Genomic DNA, 20,063 nt, shown 5'->3' on the forward strand with positions numbered 1-20,063 from the left:
AGTAATGCATAAATTTTTTTTATGAATAAAAATACAAAATGGAATTTATCTAAAGCCTGGAAACATAACTAATGAACAGGGAAAAATATTATTTTAGTGCCAGGAATGCCTGCATTGTTTATTCTGGACCCTATTTTGAAGTTTGTGAAATTGGCCAAATTACTAATTTCTGATCACCTAATTGGGTAGTTGAAATAGTTGGGAAGTTTCTTGTGCTCCATCTAGTGAAATAGCTAAGAATTTGGCCTAAAATAGGGCAAAGTCGCCGATGTGTGAAAGCATAATTTTGTAAGTTTTCCCGATTCTCTACCATTTCATAATTTTCTTTTTTAAATTGTAAGACACTGTGGACACTTAGAGGGTTAAATGTTATTTACTGAATTTGTAAGAATTCCAAATATAGTAAGAGGGGGAAATTACTGTACTGTACATTTAAATTTATTCATAAAAGATGGCCACTAAAATAATACAGAAATGAGTTTATTGATGCCTAATATTAAATTCAGGTGGGAATTAATACTGGACAGTATAAAACTCATTTAATTCAGGATTTTAATTGAAAACCACATGTATTAATAGATTTTCTTTATAATTTTTCAACAAATTACATTAAGCTGAGCTGTAGATGTGAAATGTACATTTAATGCATAAGTGAAATATTCCTTTAGGTACTATTTATTACAGTATTACTACATAGTAGCAATCAGCACTGCAGTGATTGATACTGGTTTGCTAAAAATTTTTAACACATCCCATGTATAATCCGTAATTACTCCAGTGTGCAGTAAGCCCTTCAAATTTATGGGAAATGTTTCTAGAAGGTCCTTTGAACCCAGATACCACAACTACCACTAAATGAGGTCTGTCTTGTTGATTTTTTCTCAGTTTTTGACAAAATGCATTTTCCTTGTATGTGACCATTTGAAGCATGTGTGGTATGCTCATTTTTTGGGCAGGGAGGGGGGCAAAAGTATGTGAATTAGTTCGATTCATGCAATGTGTTATGTGAAATGAGGTCTGTTAAATCCCTGGATAATTTTTATCTTTTGTCTTTTTGACCCAATGCATTTATTTCCATACAGCAGTTTGATCTGTGTGGTATGCTCAGTTTTTTATATATAAATATTTAAAGAATTGTTTTTTGTTTGTTGGCCTTTTTGCCTCACAGGTGAAAGACCCATAAATAAGCTTTGAACATCAGATAATTTTCTTGGATCATTTACAAAAGCTAATTGTAAAAGTCTGCAAATTTAGATGCCATGAATTTAAAGGGATTACTGTACAGATATTCAGAAATATGTTTTCATTTCATAAACCAACTTTATCTTACACCATTCAAAGCTGTACTATACATGGAACATTTGGAAAACTGTTAAATATCCCATATGTCATGCTTCAAAGCATTTTGTAATTTTCTAAGATAAACTACTATAATTATTTCTTTACATTTACATGGCATGTACCAGAAAACACATTTTTATTTTTTTTTTAGTGGCCTGAGGACCCTGTGCAAACAAGCTCCACAAAGTCTTCAAAGTGATGAATAAAATTAACATTACCAGTTTTGCATTTAAGAAAAAAAAAGTACTACTTAAGGTTATCACTTCCTTTATTTAACAAAGAAACTATGATAACCAATAATTATTCTATTTACTGCTTTCTAATTTTTGCAGTAAAGTCATTTTTTTCTGTTTTTATGGCAATAAGGTTTGCTCTATAAAAATTTGAAAAAAAAAAAAATACTCTTATCTCATAAAAATTGGTATTTTTTATGAGCTGAATACATGACACTGTACATTTCAACATTTCTAAAAAATCTTGCACTGCCCACAGGTTGTGTACTACACTGACTAGTAAATCTTTTAAGTATTCTCTGATTTATCATACACAATATCTATATATAGCCAGTATTAGGACATGGTTCACTTTAACTATTAATAGGCATATTCACTTACCTGCAGAAGTTTTTAAAACTTATATGTGCCTCTACTACTCTGTATGAAGCCCAGCTATTCCAGTGCACCACCACTGGTCTTCAAATAAATAGCACCATCAAGCAAATCATTATAAACTTGCAATACACAATATTCATTCATATTTCAATGAAAGTAGTTTTGTGACCAAGTACTGTAGTAGTATTACCAACTATGAGAAGATTTTCATATTAGAACTAATTAACAAAATACACAAAAACTTCCCATAAATGTAATTAATTCCTGCAGATGAACACTTCCTGTACATTTTGCTCACCATGGAGGTGAACAGTTAGTTAACTATAAGTTCTATATAACTTATGGCACACAGTCAAGGAAAAGTTAAATCACAATATAATCACACTATGCTCGCCACATATTCATAATTATAATTAATTTACATGTTTTTACAAAAGGTTCCAATGATCTGGAAATTCAGTTTTCACTGGGCTACTTCCTCTATATACATATGTGCAAAACTCCACTATGTGAGATTGAAAAAAAAAACATAAAAAGAGATCACATAAGATCCTCTGTGCAACAGCACAAACAACTGTGCTAAACAAATCAGGGTCTACACCAATAGGAGATTCTCATGAAAATTTATTTTGATATGTCCCTCTTATACTATTGTTATGTACTGTATATATCTCATTCTGTGGACAATGCTTACAATATCATAAAATACTGTATTTACAAAATTTTATGGCACATTACATACAGTAGATCTATACAATAAATTGCTCATATGATACTATAGCTACAGAACATTTTAAATGGCAATATACTGTGATAAATTCTGAAGAACTTTTATAACAGATGCAAAAAAGAACTGTGCATTTTAAAGAAGATACTTAAGTGCATTCTTTACTGTTGGACAGCAAATGAAAAGGGATAAAGCGTACATATTTTCGAATTATGTGAAGAAGTTATATATGATACTGTACATTATACACATAACTAGTAGCTGAGGCTTTGTGAGCGAGCCTACACACTCTGTGAGTACAACTAATGTGAAATGATAGGCAAGGTTCAAGAAGCTACTAACTCACAACATATACATTTCAGACTGCTTACCTTCTTCTTAGGGCAAAATGTAAACAACAATGCTCTGGCACAGGACATCAAGTAAAAGTATTTTATATTTTTTTACTTTCAAAAATCACTTCAGCGATTAAAAATTATCACTACCATTTGAAGTAGTTAATAACCTCTGTAACCAAACCTCTCAAAAGTGTAATGCTTGTCGACAACTCAAATCCAACATAACTTTTTCTTTTGTTTTTGTAACTTTAATTGTTCCAGAAAACAAAAGGAGAAACATTCACCAATTACAGCAAGGAAACGTATAAACATGATCTTTCACAATTGTATTCTATGTAAATGGTTGATTTTCTTCTTAAGTTTTCCATGGAACAATAAACAAGATGTTAAATATGATGAAGCATTATCAACCAAAGGAAGAAGGCAGTTTGGTGCACAAGAGTCTATGACAACAAGCCATGAAGAATTTCCCGTTTCTAAAAACTAATGTGTGTTATATCCACCACTAGTGTGCTTATTTATATATACAATATATATACTGTATATATAAAATCTTTTCTGAATTGAGGAAACCTTCATGGAGACAGAAACAATGTAAAAAAAAAAAAAGTCAATCTTTGAGATCTTCAGCTGAAATATAGTATCTTTTAACCTTGTGTGTCTGTTGCCATGTGGGTTTCCTCATTTCATTATCAAGTGTCCACTACACTTTTATGCTTCATCATATATAAATACATATATAATGTATATCTTCCATACTACAGTTGGCATTTTCACACTTAACAACGTCGATCTTTACCACACAGGTTATTATACAGTAGTGTAAAAGTATGAATACATAGTACAATAACAGCAGATAGCTGTGCAACAATAATATTGCTATCAAAATTAATGGCAAACATTAAATTTTGTTACTTAAGTAAATAGCCCTTTATGCTTATAATTGTTAAATTATATTTAATTCAGTAAATTAAATAAGAATTAGGAATGTAATAGTTAAAAACTTAAAATTATGGCCTGCCTTTAAGAGATTTTGAGTAAGAGACAACAGTTTATTAAATTTTTTGCTTACTATGTAAACTGCAAATTTAATTATTTCTATACAGGTGAATGATGTTGCATTATTTGTCTTAGTTTCTAATGCTGGATGTTACAATATATGAGAGTTGTTATTGGATATTTGTGTGTGTGTGTGTGTCTGTCTTTCTATGATAAATCTACTGTGCATGGACAAAGTGTTAAATATCTCCTCCTTTATACATTACAGATTGATAAACAAGACATGTCTGCAACACCTGGGTATCTTTAATGCCAACACATCACTTCAGTTAAAAACAGTAGTGATTTAAATCCTGGAGACAGTAAAAGTGGAGGGGTAATTTTGAGGTATTTGGTCCCTCAGGCTGCATACCTCAAAATTAACTCTCCACTTGTACTGTCTCCAGTATTTAAATCATCTGTATGTTTAACTAAGCAGTCTGCTGTGTAGGTGAAACATTTTTGTAATAAAGATACCCAAGTGTTGTATTTGTCTTGTTCAACAGCTTGTAGGTATTGTATACCATTAATATGATAATTACTGGTCACCATTCTTTTAATAACAAAATTTGTATTTTCTAATATAATTAACTTTTCTTTTAGGCTTAAAGATATTAACATAAATTTCACTGAATTGTTTTATAAGTTTAGCAATGTTTTTGACTCCTTAATTTCTGTAACCATGTAGTACAGGTATAAACTAAAGTCTGGCACCCTTAAGTATTTGAAATCTCTCAAAACCCACATTAATTTTCATTGCTGGTTTGTTTTTAGTGGGATACAGAATATAGCTAGTTGCATGTCAAGAGGCCTAGTGATAGCTCAATGGCTAACAGTGAAAATCAGAGGTTCATTGGTATTATTAAGGGACTCTTGATACAAAGAATTGGACCTGACCTTTCCTTGGCTAGAATCTGATACCTTCTATTTCCCCAAGCATTATATAACTCCTGTTTAGTGCACTCCATCATGATAAAGTGTACTGTACTTTCACTTGGAAGTGTCATGGAAAAAAGTGTACTGTTCAATGTGGGCACAGAAGTCCATTTGCAACAAACCCAACACAAACATCAGTTTAATATCTGAACACAAGCTTCAACTAGTCAACTATTTAACCATAGGATAAGTCTGTTAACTATCTGACAGTAACATAAAACTTAGCCAATCTGACAAAAACAAATACAGTAACAAATTCTTTATAAATTATGAAAGGGGGCTGTGTACATCCTTCACTCACTCTTAAATGCTGTACTGCAAAACACTCAACATGAATGAGAAGATACAGTATTAAAAATGACCAATGCCTGGCAACCTTGGTTTTTCCTTGCCTCCTTTCCCTCTCTTGGGGAAGAATATTTATTGCTAGTAAAGAGCTTTTGATCCAAAGAAATTGAGCTACTCTAACTCAACTCAAGTCTAATTATCCCCCACCTTTCCCATTCCCCAGGCCCTTACAAGTGTAGTTTTCCTTTATGATAGTGTAATGTAGTTATTCCAAGGAGACTGGGTACTGTGTAACATATGTATTTATACTTTATCTCTCATGTATATAAATACCAACACCAAATATTTGCTGTCATAAGCTGCTTTGGGAAACTAGGCATGTGATAGAGTACCAGATTTTATTGAATCTCAAAATCTGGAAAATCCTGAAAAGTAGCAGTTTCTGTCTCAAGGGTGTTTGTTTGAAAGTTTATACCTGTAGTTTACTTCTTTACAAAATGTTAGAAAAAACTATAGTTAAGCATTTACAGTACAGCCTCTACTCACTCAACGACGGAGTTCCATTCCTAAGACCTCATCGGTAAGTGAGGAGCATACTGATGGTAGTGGGTTTGTGTCAACCATCTTTGATATTGTTTTAATGTCACCTTTGCATGATTTATAGCATTTCTGGTATATTTTTAAATATTTATACAATAGTGTACTGTATATTGTAATAGAATAGAGGAAATCAACTCTAATATACATTATTTAGGTATGAATGCTGGTTAAAGATCCTGTCGAGTACTGTACATTGCTAAGTGAGGAGAGGCTGTACAATCTTCTTGAAACATTCTTGTACAATTCACTAATTATTTTATTTTTTTTTTTACTGTTCACATAATATATTGGTTATTACAGTATGTAGTTGTAGGTAAACCTTCATCTGGATGTAACATATTAATGTGCAAAAATCACAGTCCTTAAGCCAAACTTCTGGAGTTGGGTGCTCTTGTAGAGAAAATCTTGGCCCACATGGGGCATCATGGAAGGCTGTGCTAGAATACAGGCAAGTCAGGTACCATGAAGAAATAATTTAAGCATGTCAGTTTTGAAGGATTCACATGTACAGTGTAATGACATTGGTAGCAGTGATGCAAGTTGCAATGAAGAAGAGAATTTCAGAGAAATATTCATCTGAGAGCAATGATAAAAATGCAAGCCATCTACTGCAAGACACAGCTAACCCCTTTCCTCCAACACAGAAGAATAGGTACTTATTACACAAGTGATTACAGTAGTGCTTAGGGAAATAGAGAACTAAAAGCTAGAAACTGCAGACTTGAGAGATACACAAACTATCCTCCCAAGAAATGTAAGTATATGGGACTCAGGCCAGTATGACACTTTATGGTTATTCCTGTTAGAGAAGAAAACTGCCCAAAATATCACAGAAGTGATAAAGTACTGGGGCAATGTGGCATTGTGGAATACCATGCCCTGAAAAACACCTAAAATATAAAATGATTGTAAAGTGTATATTCAGTGAAAAAATAATTACAAATAAGTGTAAAAAGCTCTAGGTAGTAGGTTGATAGACAGCAACCACCCAGGGAGGTACTATCGTTCTGCCAAGTGTAAAACGGAAGCCTGTACTTATTTTACATAATGGTAGGATTGATGGTGCCTTTTCTGTCTCTCAAATGCAAGATTTCAGGTATATCTTACTACTTACACTTAGGTCACATTACACATGTGTACAAGCATATATATACACACCTCTGTATTTTCTTCTATTTCCTTACTAGTTCTTGTTCTTGTTTATTTCCTCCTGTCTCTATGGGGAAGTGGAACAGAATTCTTCCTCTGTAAGTCATGTGTATCATAAGAGGCAACTAAAATACCGGGAGCAAGGGGCAAGTAACCCCTTCTCCTGTATAAATTACTGAATTTAAAAAGAGAAACTTTCATTTTTCTTTCTGGGCCACCCTTTAAAAAGTAGTTTAGTGTTATATGCATGTTTGTTACCAGGGCAGTTGTTGGTGAGGGGGGGGGGGTCCTGATTCAAGGAACTGGATTTTCCTTCCTTTCCTAAGATTGAGCCTAATTGCGTTCCATTCCTCCAGGTGTATAACCTTTTCAGACTTAGTGCTTTTCCCCAACTCCTCTTTTCCATTAATGTAATTTAGTCTGTTACAATCTTGCAATTCTTAATATAAAAAGTCCTGCCCAAAGCAGTTTTGGGCTTTATTAACCCTTTCAGGGTTTCGGCCGTGCTAGTACGCCTAAATTCTAGCGCCCTCAAATCTAGTGAGAGAAAGCTGGTAGGCCTACATATGAAAGAATGGGTCTATGTGGTCAGTGTGCGCAGTATAAAAAAAAAAAATCCTGCAGCACACAGTGCGTAATGAGAAAAAAATAGCTTTGACCGTGTTTTTGGATTAAAACAGCGACTTTGCACTGTATTTTCGTATGGTATTTATTGTTGTATTCTAGTTTTTTTGGTCTCATTTTATAGAATGGAAGACATATTACAGAAATTGAGATGATTTTTGACTGATTTTACAATGAAAAGTACCTTGAGATTGAGCTCAAAGTAGCAGAAATGTTCGATTTTTATCAAAGTTCAAAAGTAAACAAATCATGTTAAGCGTCCAATACACATCAACTGGCGAGTCTAATATTCTTTCACAAGTGCGCCAATATTATTTATACCATTTTTCACACTAATGCAGTTGTCTGCATAACAGTAAATCTTCTATTTTTTGTGAGAATAAAAATTCAAAGTGCAAAAGAATGTAAGAGGGGCATTGGGACGTGACTAATGAACAGAGGAAATGTCATTTTAGTGCCAGAAATGTCATGTTTATTCTGGACCCTATTTGGAAATTGGCATCTTTTGAATTTTTGTGTGAAATTGGCAAAATTGCTAAATTCTGACCACTGTATTGGATAGTTGAATTCGATAAATGGGTGGTTTCTTGCACTCATTCGATAGAAAAAATGGAGTTCTAGCGAAATAGTTATGATTTTTGTCGACTAGTACAGTGGAATTGCCCGAAAATAGGGCTCAAAATGGGCAAAATCGCCGATGCGTAAACATCGTCGAGACTGCTAACTTTACGAGAGCATAATTCCGTGAGTTTTCCATCAAATTTCATACTTTTGGTGTCATTATGATTGGATTTTTTTTTTTTTTTTTTGAAATTTGGGGGACCCTGAGAACAAGTCTCTGAGAGGGCCTGTCGACCCTGAAAGGGTTAAACAAGACTAAGAGTAGTTTGCTCTGGCACTACATCAAAATATTTGTAGCCACTGTTAATTTCTAGGTGGGTACAATTGAAGAGGTACTAAATAGACATTCCTGATCGTTATCTTTTACCAGTATGCAGCTAATTATTCCTGCTGCGTGTTATTGACCTTAATAATTCCCTTTGATACTACATCACCTTCAGATGGTGGGGGCTAAAGTGATCTGTGCCTAAGGGTAGGGTTATAAGCATAAATATGCTGACACTTAGGCCAATGATTCTAAATGAATTATGGATGTAGATTTCAGAATGTGATTGTGATTTATGTAATATAACAGTGAATTTTTTCTTTTTGGGTCACTCTGCTTTGGTGGGAAACTGCCAACGTGTTAAAAGAAAAAATGAATTGGTCATGACAATAGTTAATTATAGTTTGTAATTCAATAATGTTAAGGAGCTTAATGTGTTTAAAGTGCTAAATAACCCAATAGTTCTACTTCCTTGTAAATACTGTAATGCAATCTTGATTTAATGGACTAATAAGGAGTAGCAGGTGTTCATGATGCTGATCGTCCATTTCTGAATGATAGTTTTTCCACGATTTTAACAATAACAGACAATAAAATGGGCAAATTTAACAGACTTTGCTCATTAAATCTAGCTATTTACCTCGCACATTTACTATTCTGTATTTAACAGATTTTGTCTATTAAATCTTAAATCAATTCACTTAGTAGATCATCACAAGTGAACAGTTCTAGATTTAATGGGCTGTCTGTAGTTTAAACCAGAGGGGGTCATAGAGCCCTGCAGGAAGTGATGTTTGAAAGAAGAAATGTGCAAAGATGATAGAGTAGAGGGCAGGAGTGTACAAGGGCAAGGGTTAGTGCATGTAAAATCAGTTGGTGCATAGTTACTGTTAAGTCAGAATTTGCATAAAAGGTGCCAAAGTCCATTAAATCTAGGCTTTACTGTAAAATAAAGCAAGCAATATACAGTGGAACCTCAAAAATCGAACGTATCACATATCGAACGTTTCGAAAATAGGACCATTTTTTCGGGCAAACTGTCCCCCTATTATCGAACGCGCCCCTATTTTCGGACCGCCAGGTACGGGACCTGTCTGCCAGCCCGCTCTGTCCGCGTCCCTGCGCAGGCGCCGTGAGCAGTCTAGCTTTGTTTATGCTTGAGTGAACACTAACCTGCGCTCTCATTCACGCATTTTACGATTATTTCGTTGTGTTTAGTGCTTATGGGACTGAAATAAGCTGCCATGGGCCCAAAGAAACTTGCTAGTGGTACCCCTGTGGTAAAGAAAGTGAGAAACACCATAGATGTGAAGAAGGAAATAATACAGAAGTATGAGAGTGGTGTGAGACTTGAGCTTGCCAGGATGTATGGGAAAAACAAGTCGACCATCGGTTCTATCCTGTCAAAGAAAGAACAAATCAAGGAAGCTGATGTTGCGAAAGGTGTTAATATAGGGAGTGGATGAGGTGCCTTCTTCAAAGATTGAGATTTGTGCCAAGTGGAATGATGTCCAAATGTTTGTGCAGAAGTACCACCCTGAGCAAGCTGAAACAAGCTATCTTTGCAACAAGTTCAGTGACAGAACCATGTCCCAATTTAGGGAAATGTTAAAGAGGCGCCAGAAACGGAGGACTGTGGACAGTTATTTTGCGAGACGGGTCCAGTGACTCAAGCTGGTCTTAGTGGCATTAAAAGACAGAAGGGAAGTAACCCCAGAGAGGGCTTTACCTGAAGTCCTCATGGAGGGGGATTCTCCTTCCAAACACTAACCCCAACTCCCTCTCTCCTCCTCCCTATCTTCCAGATGCCATCACCAATCTTCAATAAAGGTAAGTAAAAATGTATTTTATATGTATTACTATACATAATTAAAAACAATAGTATTTGTTGTATGTAAAACTGTAATTAATCTCTATAAAATGTATTTTTTGTGTGAATATTTTTGGGTTTCTGGAACGGATTAATTGTATTTCAATTATTTCTTATGGGAAATATTGCTTCGAATTTCAGACTTTTCGAATTTAGAACTAGCTCCTGGAATGGATTAAGTTCGATTTTTGAGGTTCCACTGTAATTGTTTGCATTAGTGTAATAAAATACTTCATAAATAAGAGTATGACAACTCTGGAACTTATATACATATACCAGATTTAAGAGATACATTGTTAATATAAAGATGGCATATACAGTACATGAAGTGTACATGAGATATATGTCTAGTACATATTGTTACACGTTTGTCATTGATTATAATGCAAAAATCTCGTCCAGCTCCTCAGACCTGGAGCATGTGCCTAAGATACCAGTATTATTATTCCATTGTTTTTTATCCATATAGCAATTGAAGAAATTATTTTTCACCCATAAATATTACACACAATCTGCACAGGACAATAACTTACGATGTTTCAGTTTGACATGGACCATTACCTAGTTGCACAGAAGCATAAAGAGAAGCCAGAATATACAAGAGAAGGGGACACGAGTTGTAAAACAGGAGAGAGTATTAATATTGTAACCCCTCCCCCCCCCCTCTTGTATATATTCTGGCTACCTTCTCTTCATGCTTCTGTGTGACTAGTTCATGGTTCAAGTTGGACCAAAATATTGTAAGCTTTGGTCTCTTATGCTCTGGTTATTTATGTATTGTTCGTCCTTGTGGCTTAGCGCTTCTTTTTGATTATAATAATAATAATATGTATTGTTCGAGTCACAATATTGTCATTCTATTCTTCACCCTTGAATGTTTTGATTAAGGTTTTAAGCACTTTGGACCTTCAGGTGTAAGTGTCGTAGGTTATAAATAAAAGGGGCCTACAGAACTTTTGATAATACTGTACATAAAACTTGCTAATTTCTAATTAATCCTTAATGGCAAAGCATAGGCTAAAGTTAGGTATGTTTAATATATTTATTTATTTTTCTTTGGGTTTATGAAAAATTACCAATTTTAATGGGTGTGCACAAACATTTAATATCTTTTATTGTGGAGAACATAGGCAAATGAGCATTATAAGCTGATTTCACATTAAGTATCTTCAATAGTACAAGACCCAAATGCAGTATAATGTAAGCCTTTACTGATAATGTTTTCCCAGGCAGTGAACTTTCGTCAAGTTACACAGATAAACCTGGAGAGGGAGTATATAAAGGGGAGTGCAGTGAAGTGAAGAGATAGGTTAGGTGTAGAGGGGGGAGGAGGTTATGCCTTGTTCCTTAGAAAGGTCTAGAGGTTTGGCTATGCAGTAAAGCCATTGTAATGGTTGAACTTGTTGGGTCTGCTGAGAGTGCTTGTTTCAGAACACCTAGAATTAGTGGTGCACAATTGTGGTTAATCAAATGGTTGTGAGAATTTTGGTGTAAAATGCAGACATTATGTCCTCAATTATTCTGGCATACTGGTTTTCCAAAATGCATCTGTGAAGATCCCTATGTATATATTGTCATAGTCCTTGTAGTGGTTTGGTTTTGGTGATCATAGTGGAGGCCATGTTGGCAATGGAATTTGGTGTTTGGATAGAGTATTAGAGATATGTTTGACAATTGAGTTAGTAGGGAGGATTATGCATCTTTCTAGTTATCTTGGTTAGTTAATACGTACAAGGTAGTCGCAATCCCTGATGAAGTGTTGAGGCTAGTGAAGTTTATAAATAACTTATTCAAAGAAAGAGCATTCAAGGAATTTGTTCCTGCAGATACTGAAGAGCACATAAGTCTATACACCTATATGCTGGTGAGGGGCTCTTGATCTAGGGAATTAGATATGTACTCCAGCTCCTTGAATTGAACCTGAATCCCTTTGGGTATAGTGCTAACCCATGATGATAGCAATAACATAAGTCTATAATGACCTCACATTTAGTTTTGGTTTTGCATGATGGTAGGATTGCTGGTTTCTTTTTCTGTCTCATAAACACGCTAAGATAACAGGGATATCTTGCTACTCCTACTTACACTTTGGTCACACTTCACAGACACGCACATGCATATATATATATACATACATCTAGGTTTTTCTCTTTTTTCTAAATAGCTCTTGTTCTTTTTTATTTCTTCTATTGTCCATGGGGAAGTGGAAAAGAATCTTTCCTCCGTAAGCCATGCGTGTCGTATGAGGCGACTAAAATGCCGGGAGCAATGGGCTAGTAACCCCTTCTCCTGTATACAATTACTAAAAAAGAGAAGAAGAAAAACTTTATAAAACTGGGTTGCTTAAATGTGCGTGGATGTAGTGCGGATGACAAGAAACAGATGATTGCTGATGTTATGAATGAAAAGAAGTTGGATGTCCTGGCCCTAAGCGAAACAAAGCTGAAGGGGGTAGGAGAGTTTCAGTGGGGGGAAATAAATGGGATTAAATCTGGAGTATCTGAGAGAGTTAGAGCAAAGGAAGGGGTAGCAGTAATGTTAAATGATCAGTTATGGAAGGAGAAAAGAGAATATGAATGTGTAAATTCAAGAATTATGTGGATTAAAGTAAAGGTTGGATGCGAGAAGTGGGTCATAATAAGCGTGTATGCACCTGGAGAAGAGAGGAATGCAGAGGAGAGAGAGAGATTTTGGGAGATGTTAAGTGAATGTATAGGAGCCTTTGAACCAAGTGAGAGAGTAATTGTGGTAGGGGACTTGAATGCTAAAGTAGGAGAAACTTTTAGAGAGGGTGTGGTAGGTAAGTTTGGGGTGCCAGGTGTAAATGATAATGGGAGCCCTTTGATTGAACTTTGTATAGAAAGGGGTTTAGTTATAGGTAATACATATTTTAAGAAAAAGAGGATAAATAAGTATACACGATATGATGTAGGGCGAAATGACAGTAGTTTGTTGGATTATGTATTGGTAGATAAAAGACTGTTGAGTAGACTTCAGGATGTACATGTTTATAGAGGGGCCACAGATATATCAGATCACTTTCTAGTTGTAGCTATACTGAGAGTAAAAGGTAGATGGGATACAAGGAGAATAGAAGCATCAGGGAAGAGAGAGGTGAAGGTTTATAAACTAAAAGAGGAGGCAGTTAGGGTAAGATATAAACAGCTATTGGAGGATAGATGGGCTAATGAGAGCATAGGCAATGGGGTCGAAGAGGTATGGGGTAGGTTTAAAAATGTAGTGTTAGAGTGTTCAGCAGAAGTTTGTGGTTACAGGAAAGTGGGTGCAGGAGGGAAGAGGAGCGATTGGTGGAATGATGATGTAAAGAGAGTAGTAAGGGAGAAAAAGTTAGCATATGAGAAGTTTTTACAAAGTAGAAGTGATGCAAGGAGGGAAGAGTATATGGAGAAAAAGAGAGAAGTTAAGAGAGTGGTGAAGCAATGTAAAAAGAGAGCAAATGAGAGAGTGGGTGAGATGTTATCAACAAATTTTGTTGAAAATAAGAAAAAGTTTTGGAGTGAGATTAACAAGTTAAGAAAGCCTAGAGAACAAATGGATTTGTCAGTTAAAAATAGGAGAGGAGAGTTATTAAATGGAGAGTTAGAGGTATTGGGAAGATGGAAGGAATATTTTGAGGAATTGTTAAATGTTGATGAAGATAGGGAAGCTGTGATTTCGTGTATAGGGCAAGGAGGAATAACATCTTGTAGGAGTGAGGAAGAGCCAGTTGTGAGTGTGGGGGAAGTTCGTGAGGCAGTAGGTAAAATGAAAGGGGGTAAGGCAGCCGGGATTGATGGGATAAAGATAGAAATGTTAAAAGCAGGTGGGGATATAGTTTTGGAGTGGTTGGTGCAATTATTTAATAAATGTATGGAAGAGGGTAAGGTACCTAGGGATTGGCAGAGAGCATGCATAGTTCCTTTGTATAAAGGCAAAGGGGATAAAAGAGAGTGCAAAAATTATAGGGGGATAAGTCTGTTGAGTGTACCTGGTAAAGTGTATGGTAGAGTTATAATTGAAAGAATTAAGAGTAAGACGGAGAATAGGATAGCAGATGAACAAGGAGGCTTTAGGAAAGGTAGGGGGTGTGTGGACCAGGTGTTTACAGTGAAACATATAAGTGAACAGTATTTAGATAAGGCTAAAGAGGTCTTTGTGGCATTTATGGATTTGGAAAAGGCGTATGACAGGGTGGATAGGGGGGCAATGTGGCAGATGTTGCAAGTGTATGGTGTAGGAGGTAGGTTACTGAAAGCAGTGAAGAGTTTTTACGAGGATAGTGAGGCTCAAGTTAGAGTATGTAGGAAAGAGGGAAATTTTTTCCCAGTAAAAGTAGGCCTTAGACAAGGATGTGTGATGTCACCGTGGTTGTTTAATATATTTATAGATGGGGTTGTAAGAGAAGTAAATGCGAGGGTTTTGGCAAGAGGCGTGGAGTTAAAAGATAAAGAATCACACACAAAGTGGGAGTTGTCACAGCTGCTCTTTGCTGATGACACTGTGCTCTTGGGAGATTCTGAAGAGAAGTTGCAGAGATTGGTGGATGAATTTGGTAGGGTGTGCAAAAGAAGAAAATTAAAGGTGAATACAGGAAAGAGTAAGGTTATGAGGATAACAAAAAGATTAGGTGATGAAAGATTGAATATCAGATTGGAGGGAGAGAGTATGGAGGAGGTGAACGTATTCAGATATTTGGGAGTGGACGTGTCAGCGGATGGGTCTATGAAAGATGAGGTGAATCATAGAATTGATGAGGGAAAAAGAGTGAGTGGTGCACTTAGGAGTCTGTGGAAACAAAGAACTTTGTCCTTGGAGGCAAAGAGGGGAATGTATGAGAGTATAGTTTTACCAACGCTCTTATATGGGTGTGAAGCGTGGGTGATGAATGTTGCAGCGAGGAGAAGGCTGGAGGCAGTGGAGATGTCATGTCTGAGGGCAATGTGTGGTGTGAATATAATGCAGAGAATTCGTAGTTTGGAAGTTAGGAGGAGGTGCGGGATTACCAAAACTGTTGTCCAGAGGGCTGAGGAAGGGTTGTTGAGGTGGTTCGGACATGTAGAGAGAATGGAGCGAAACAGAATGACTTCAAGAGTGTATCAGTCTGTAGTGGAAGGAAGGCGGGGTAGGGGTCGGCCTAGGAAGGGTTGGAGGGAGGGGGTAAAGGAGGTTTTGTGTGCGAGGGGCTTGGACTTCCAGCAGGCATGCGTGAGCGTGTTTGATAGGAGTGAATGGAGACAAATGGTTTTTAATACTTGACGTGCTGTTGGAGTGTGAGCAAAGTAACATTTATGAAGGGATTCAGGGAAACCGGCAGGCCGGACTTGAGTCCTGGAGATGGGAAGTACAGTGCCTGCACTCTGAAGGAGGGGTGTTAATGTTGCAGTTTAAAAACTGTAGTGTAAAGCACCCTTCTGGCAAGACAGTGATGGAGTGAATGATGGTGAAAGTTTTTCTTTTTCGGGCCACCCTGCCTTGGTGGGAATCGGCCGGTGTGATAATAAAATAAATAAAAGATACTGAAGAGCACATAAGTCTATACACCTATATGCTGGTGAGGGGCTCTTGATCTAGGGAATTAGATATGTACTCCAGCTCCTTGAATTGAACCTGAATCCCTTTGGGTATAGTGCTAACCCATGATGATAGCAATAACATCAAGTCTATAATGACCTCACATTTAGTTTTGGTGCCATGATGTAAAGTGAAATGGAGCAGATCATACTGGTGAATTTATGGTAAACTTTGAAGTGTAGCTCATGGTCAGATTTTCAAAGTAGAATACTGAGGAAAGGTAGAGTATTGTCAACTTCATGTAAACTGAATGGAAGGTTTGACCTAGTTAAGCCTGTGTTGGAAGGTAGTCAAGCCTTCCATCCCATTTACACTCAGCAGTACTCTCCCATTCCTTGATGTTCTATTCTGATGACCATGAGCTACATTTCAAAGTAGACCATAAACCCACCAACATGATCTGCTCCATTTCAATTCACACTAAGACTAAATGCAAGCTCATTATAGGGTTATATGCTCTATCTGTAATAGCAAATTCCTTGGAGTGCTCTTTCTTCAAACAAGATTTTTATAAGCTTCACTACCCTTGACACTATATCAGGGATTCGCCTGCAGCGCTGTATAGCCCTTGTGGTTTAGCGCTTCTTTTGGGTTATAATAATATATCAGGGATTTTGGTGAGGGGCTTTTGATCTAGGGAATTGAATCTGTGCTCAAGTTTCCTGAATTAAGCCTGAATACCTTTCACAGGCACTCCCCCTTGATTATAATAATAATTTATCAGGGATTGCAGAGACTGTGCATATATCGTAAACTTGCCATAATACTCTCAAAAGATAAATAGTCCTCCCTAACAATTCAAATATATATCTAACACACTATCCAAATGCTAAAGTCCAGGTCACCGACACTGCCTCCACTATGATCAAGAACATCAACAGAATGGGACCCCAAAACCAAACCAATGCAGGGGTATACAATCCCTTGCAATGTGTATAAGTCACATTGAATTGGTAAAACTGGTAAATTAGCAAAAAAAAAAAATAAAAAATTAAGTCCTTTCTAAAATTTTCTCTTGTATGTTTAAAGATATATCTTTTCATTTAAGGTAAAAATTAATAATTTTATACCAAAAGAACATTAGAAAACTTGCCTAACCTTATTATAACAAGCACAATTTAATTTAGCCTAATCCAACTAAATATATTTTAGGTAAGTTTAATAATAAACAATGAAATATTTTTTTTGTCAGGTTCAGAATGATTTTTTTGAAATTACTGCATACACAAATTTTCGCTTGCCTTATTCAGCAAGTGGAGCGTTGCTATTTAAGCCAAAAAATTGCAAGTTTTTACCCATTTGGCACAACATATATATATATACAGGTGAAACATCCAGACCCATTCACAGATGGATTTTGAAACACTAATACACCAGAAAACACCTGCATTTCACACTGAAACTTGCTATAAGAACCTTTACGATTAGCACTTAATATTCACAATGAAACTCTCAAAGCCAGTCTATTACAAAGGATGGACAATTTGTCAAGAGGATACCAAGAGATGCAGACTCCTAGAAACAGCACTCGGTACATTCAACAATTTCAGCCAGAACAGTGGCTTACATAACTGAATCTCTTACCAGAAATCCTCATAAGAATACTGAAATGAATATGCCTTCCTAAGCTGGACAGAGCCCCCACATTCATCACGCCTAACCTTTTTCTTGCCGTTTTTATTTATATACTCGCCCTCCCTCTTGAAATCTATCAGTGACTTGATAAAGCCCACAGTTTGGATGAAATGTCAATAAAGGATCACATTGTACTGCACAAGCCCATTACCATATGTATCTCTCTCCATTAAGTACTTTCTTCATAGATGCTAAAATGATGTAACTTTTAATAAACTTTGACAGAAGATGAATGCTGGCTAATAAGTAATTATGGCTAAAGTACGCTGCTGCTTATGTTAGGAAAAAAAAAAAAAGGGGGAAGGGGGAATTAAGCTGAGGATGAAACTGCAAAGCGAGTGACCACTTACTGTATTAATTTGAAGGTCGGTAGTTATACGCAGACCAAGGACAAATTAGGAGGGTATGCTATAGATGGCAATCCTCTTTAAAAAAAAATTCTAAACTTAGTAAATTAAAAATTAATTTTTTAATCCATACAGCAGATAATAGGATAAATAATTTGATCTGAGAATTGAATGCAAGGTACAACTTTTCATTTCATTGTCTAAAATGACAATTTTTAGCATTAGGTTATGTTGAATTTGATGGTTATTCCTACGAGTACAAAACGTGCCCATATATTTAGGAGATCATAAGTTAGTCTAATAAATCTTTGTGGTTAATTTTCTGTAGGAAGGAAACCATACACTACTCTGCTCAGTCCTTGGCACTACATTATATAGATAGTAGAGGAGTGCTAAACCTATAGAGGTCATACAGTGCCTGGGGAAATGGGGTTTAATCCAAGGGAGAATAGGTCCAATTCTTTTGACAGAGCCTCTCGCCAGCATCAAGACACCTTCCTTGAAGGGTCAACCTTTTGTAGCTTACCCTAGCTCTGCATTCAGCTTCAGCCTTTGACACCCCTCAAGGGAGGGGCTCTTGAATCAATGAACTGGACCTGTCATCCCTTTGAATCTAACTTTATGACTATGGGTTTAGCACTTCCTCCCATGAATGTAATAATTAACCTTCGACATACATTAACTAGTATATATCCAGTTTACCTATCATGTCTTGAATATTTCAGATATAACTTCTAAATTACCCCTCTGGGTTTTCTTCTATTTTCTTGCTGGTTCATTTCCTCTTGCCTCCGTGGGGAGGTGGAACAAGAGTTCTTCCTCCGTGAGCCGTGCGCGTTGTGGGGGGGCGACTAAAATGCCAGGAGCAAGGGGCTAGTAACCCCTTCTCCTGTATATATTACTAAATGTAAAAGGAGAAACTTTCCTTTTGGGCCACCCTGCCTCGGTGGGATACGGCCAGTGTGTTGAAAGAAAGAAGAACTTCTAAATTAGTCTATGAAAAATGATTTAAAGTACGGTATTCACGTTTATCCCTCAAGATTTTCAGTGATTATTCATCCTATTTAGTATTTACAAAGTTCATAAAAAAATAAACACTAACATGTTTGAATTATTTTCCTAATACACGTACAATGTATCATATGAACATGACTGTTTTCAGTATATAAACATGACTTTTCTTTCTATTTTTAAAATTTAGTTTGAAAGCTTTATTTACAGTTAACCAAGAAAGACCAATGAATTAGATTAATTCTCTTACAAAGTCAATAATTACACACTAACGTACAAATTGCAGCGCTGTATGACCTTTTCAGGTTCAGTGCTTAACTTTTTTTTATAAAGTAAAAATGATATCAATAAAATAACCTTTGTACAATATTTCATTTTAACAGTAATATATCTATTTTTTTTTTAAATGTATGTGCAGTGGAGTACAGGTTAAAGATATGATTAACAGAAACCAAACCTACCTTATTCATCCAAGTAAAATAAATTGGCCAAAAAAAAATTACAATTGTTCTCATGCATTTATAAAATTTTGAGATAGATTTTTCCAAATTTGGGAGATTTCTGAATTATATTACCACACTTTAAATTGAAGAGGGAAGAAATTAACACTAAGTCCAGACCTCTTCAAGGGGGGCTCCTTGGCGTGGTGAAGAGGCTCTTGGTCTGAGGAATTAGACCTATCGGTCTTCTTCCTCAGACCGAACCTAATTACCCCCCAATCTCCCCTCCCCTATCCCATCCTCCCCATCCTCCCCTTTTTCCTTTCCTCCTCCTCCTCCCCACTCCTCCCTTTTGCCCTTCCTCTTTTTGTCCTTTGGGATTTCTCCCACAGGCACGCTAGTTCCTAGGTAGAGGAAAGGACACCGGGGTCGATCCCATTCCGTTGAGGTTTCTTGGCGGTGGCGTAGTTTGCCGTGGAATCTGGATTGCCTAGGGATGTCCCGATCCCTCTCCGGTATCCCGGAGTAGCTTTGGGTGTCTTTTGGGCGACGGGTGTATCTCTGGAAGCCACCTTTCGGATTCCGGGGGTGGTGGCTGAAGGAGGTATGCTTTGTGGCGGATATCCGGCCGCCCTCTCTTTTGTCCACCGA

The 20,063-nt window shown here is 36.4% G+C and overlaps 1 protein-coding gene and 1 long non-coding RNA gene across 3 annotated transcripts in view; one reads left to right on the top strand and one right to left on the bottom strand.

The window, feature by feature from the left end:
• LOC128702238 (glutamine amidotransferase-like class 1 domain-containing protein 3, mitochondrial) overlaps positions 1–20,063 on the top strand; it is a 69,903-nt gene that overhangs the window by 40,687 nt on the left and 9,153 nt on the right. Inside the window, exon 7 of one of the 2 annotated variants that reach the window (XM_053796419.2) lies at positions 1,493–3,166. The exons of the other annotated variant lie outside the window; for it this stretch is intronic. Within the exon in view, the coding sequence (XP_053652394.1) occupies positions 1,493–1,500 (8 nt within the window). The 3' untranslated portion in view covers positions 1,501–3,166. Of the gene's footprint in view, positions 1–1,492; positions 3,167–20,063 lie in introns of those variants that run through there. 2 annotated transcript variants of the gene reach the window in all.
• LOC138853694 (uncharacterized) lies at positions 571–19,583 on the bottom strand. The gene is made up of 2 exons (XR_011392856.1): positions 16,079–19,583; positions 571–12,390 (listed from the first exon to the last, which is right to left on the bottom strand). It is a non-coding gene; the product is annotated as an uncharacterized lncRNA (long non-coding RNA).

Source organism: Cherax quadricarinatus, chromosome 37, assembly GCF_038502225.1.
Source record: "Cherax quadricarinatus isolate ZL_2023a chromosome 37, ASM3850222v1, whole genome shotgun sequence".
Lineage (NCBI taxonomy): Eukaryota > Metazoa > Arthropoda > Malacostraca > Decapoda > Parastacidae > Cherax > Cherax quadricarinatus.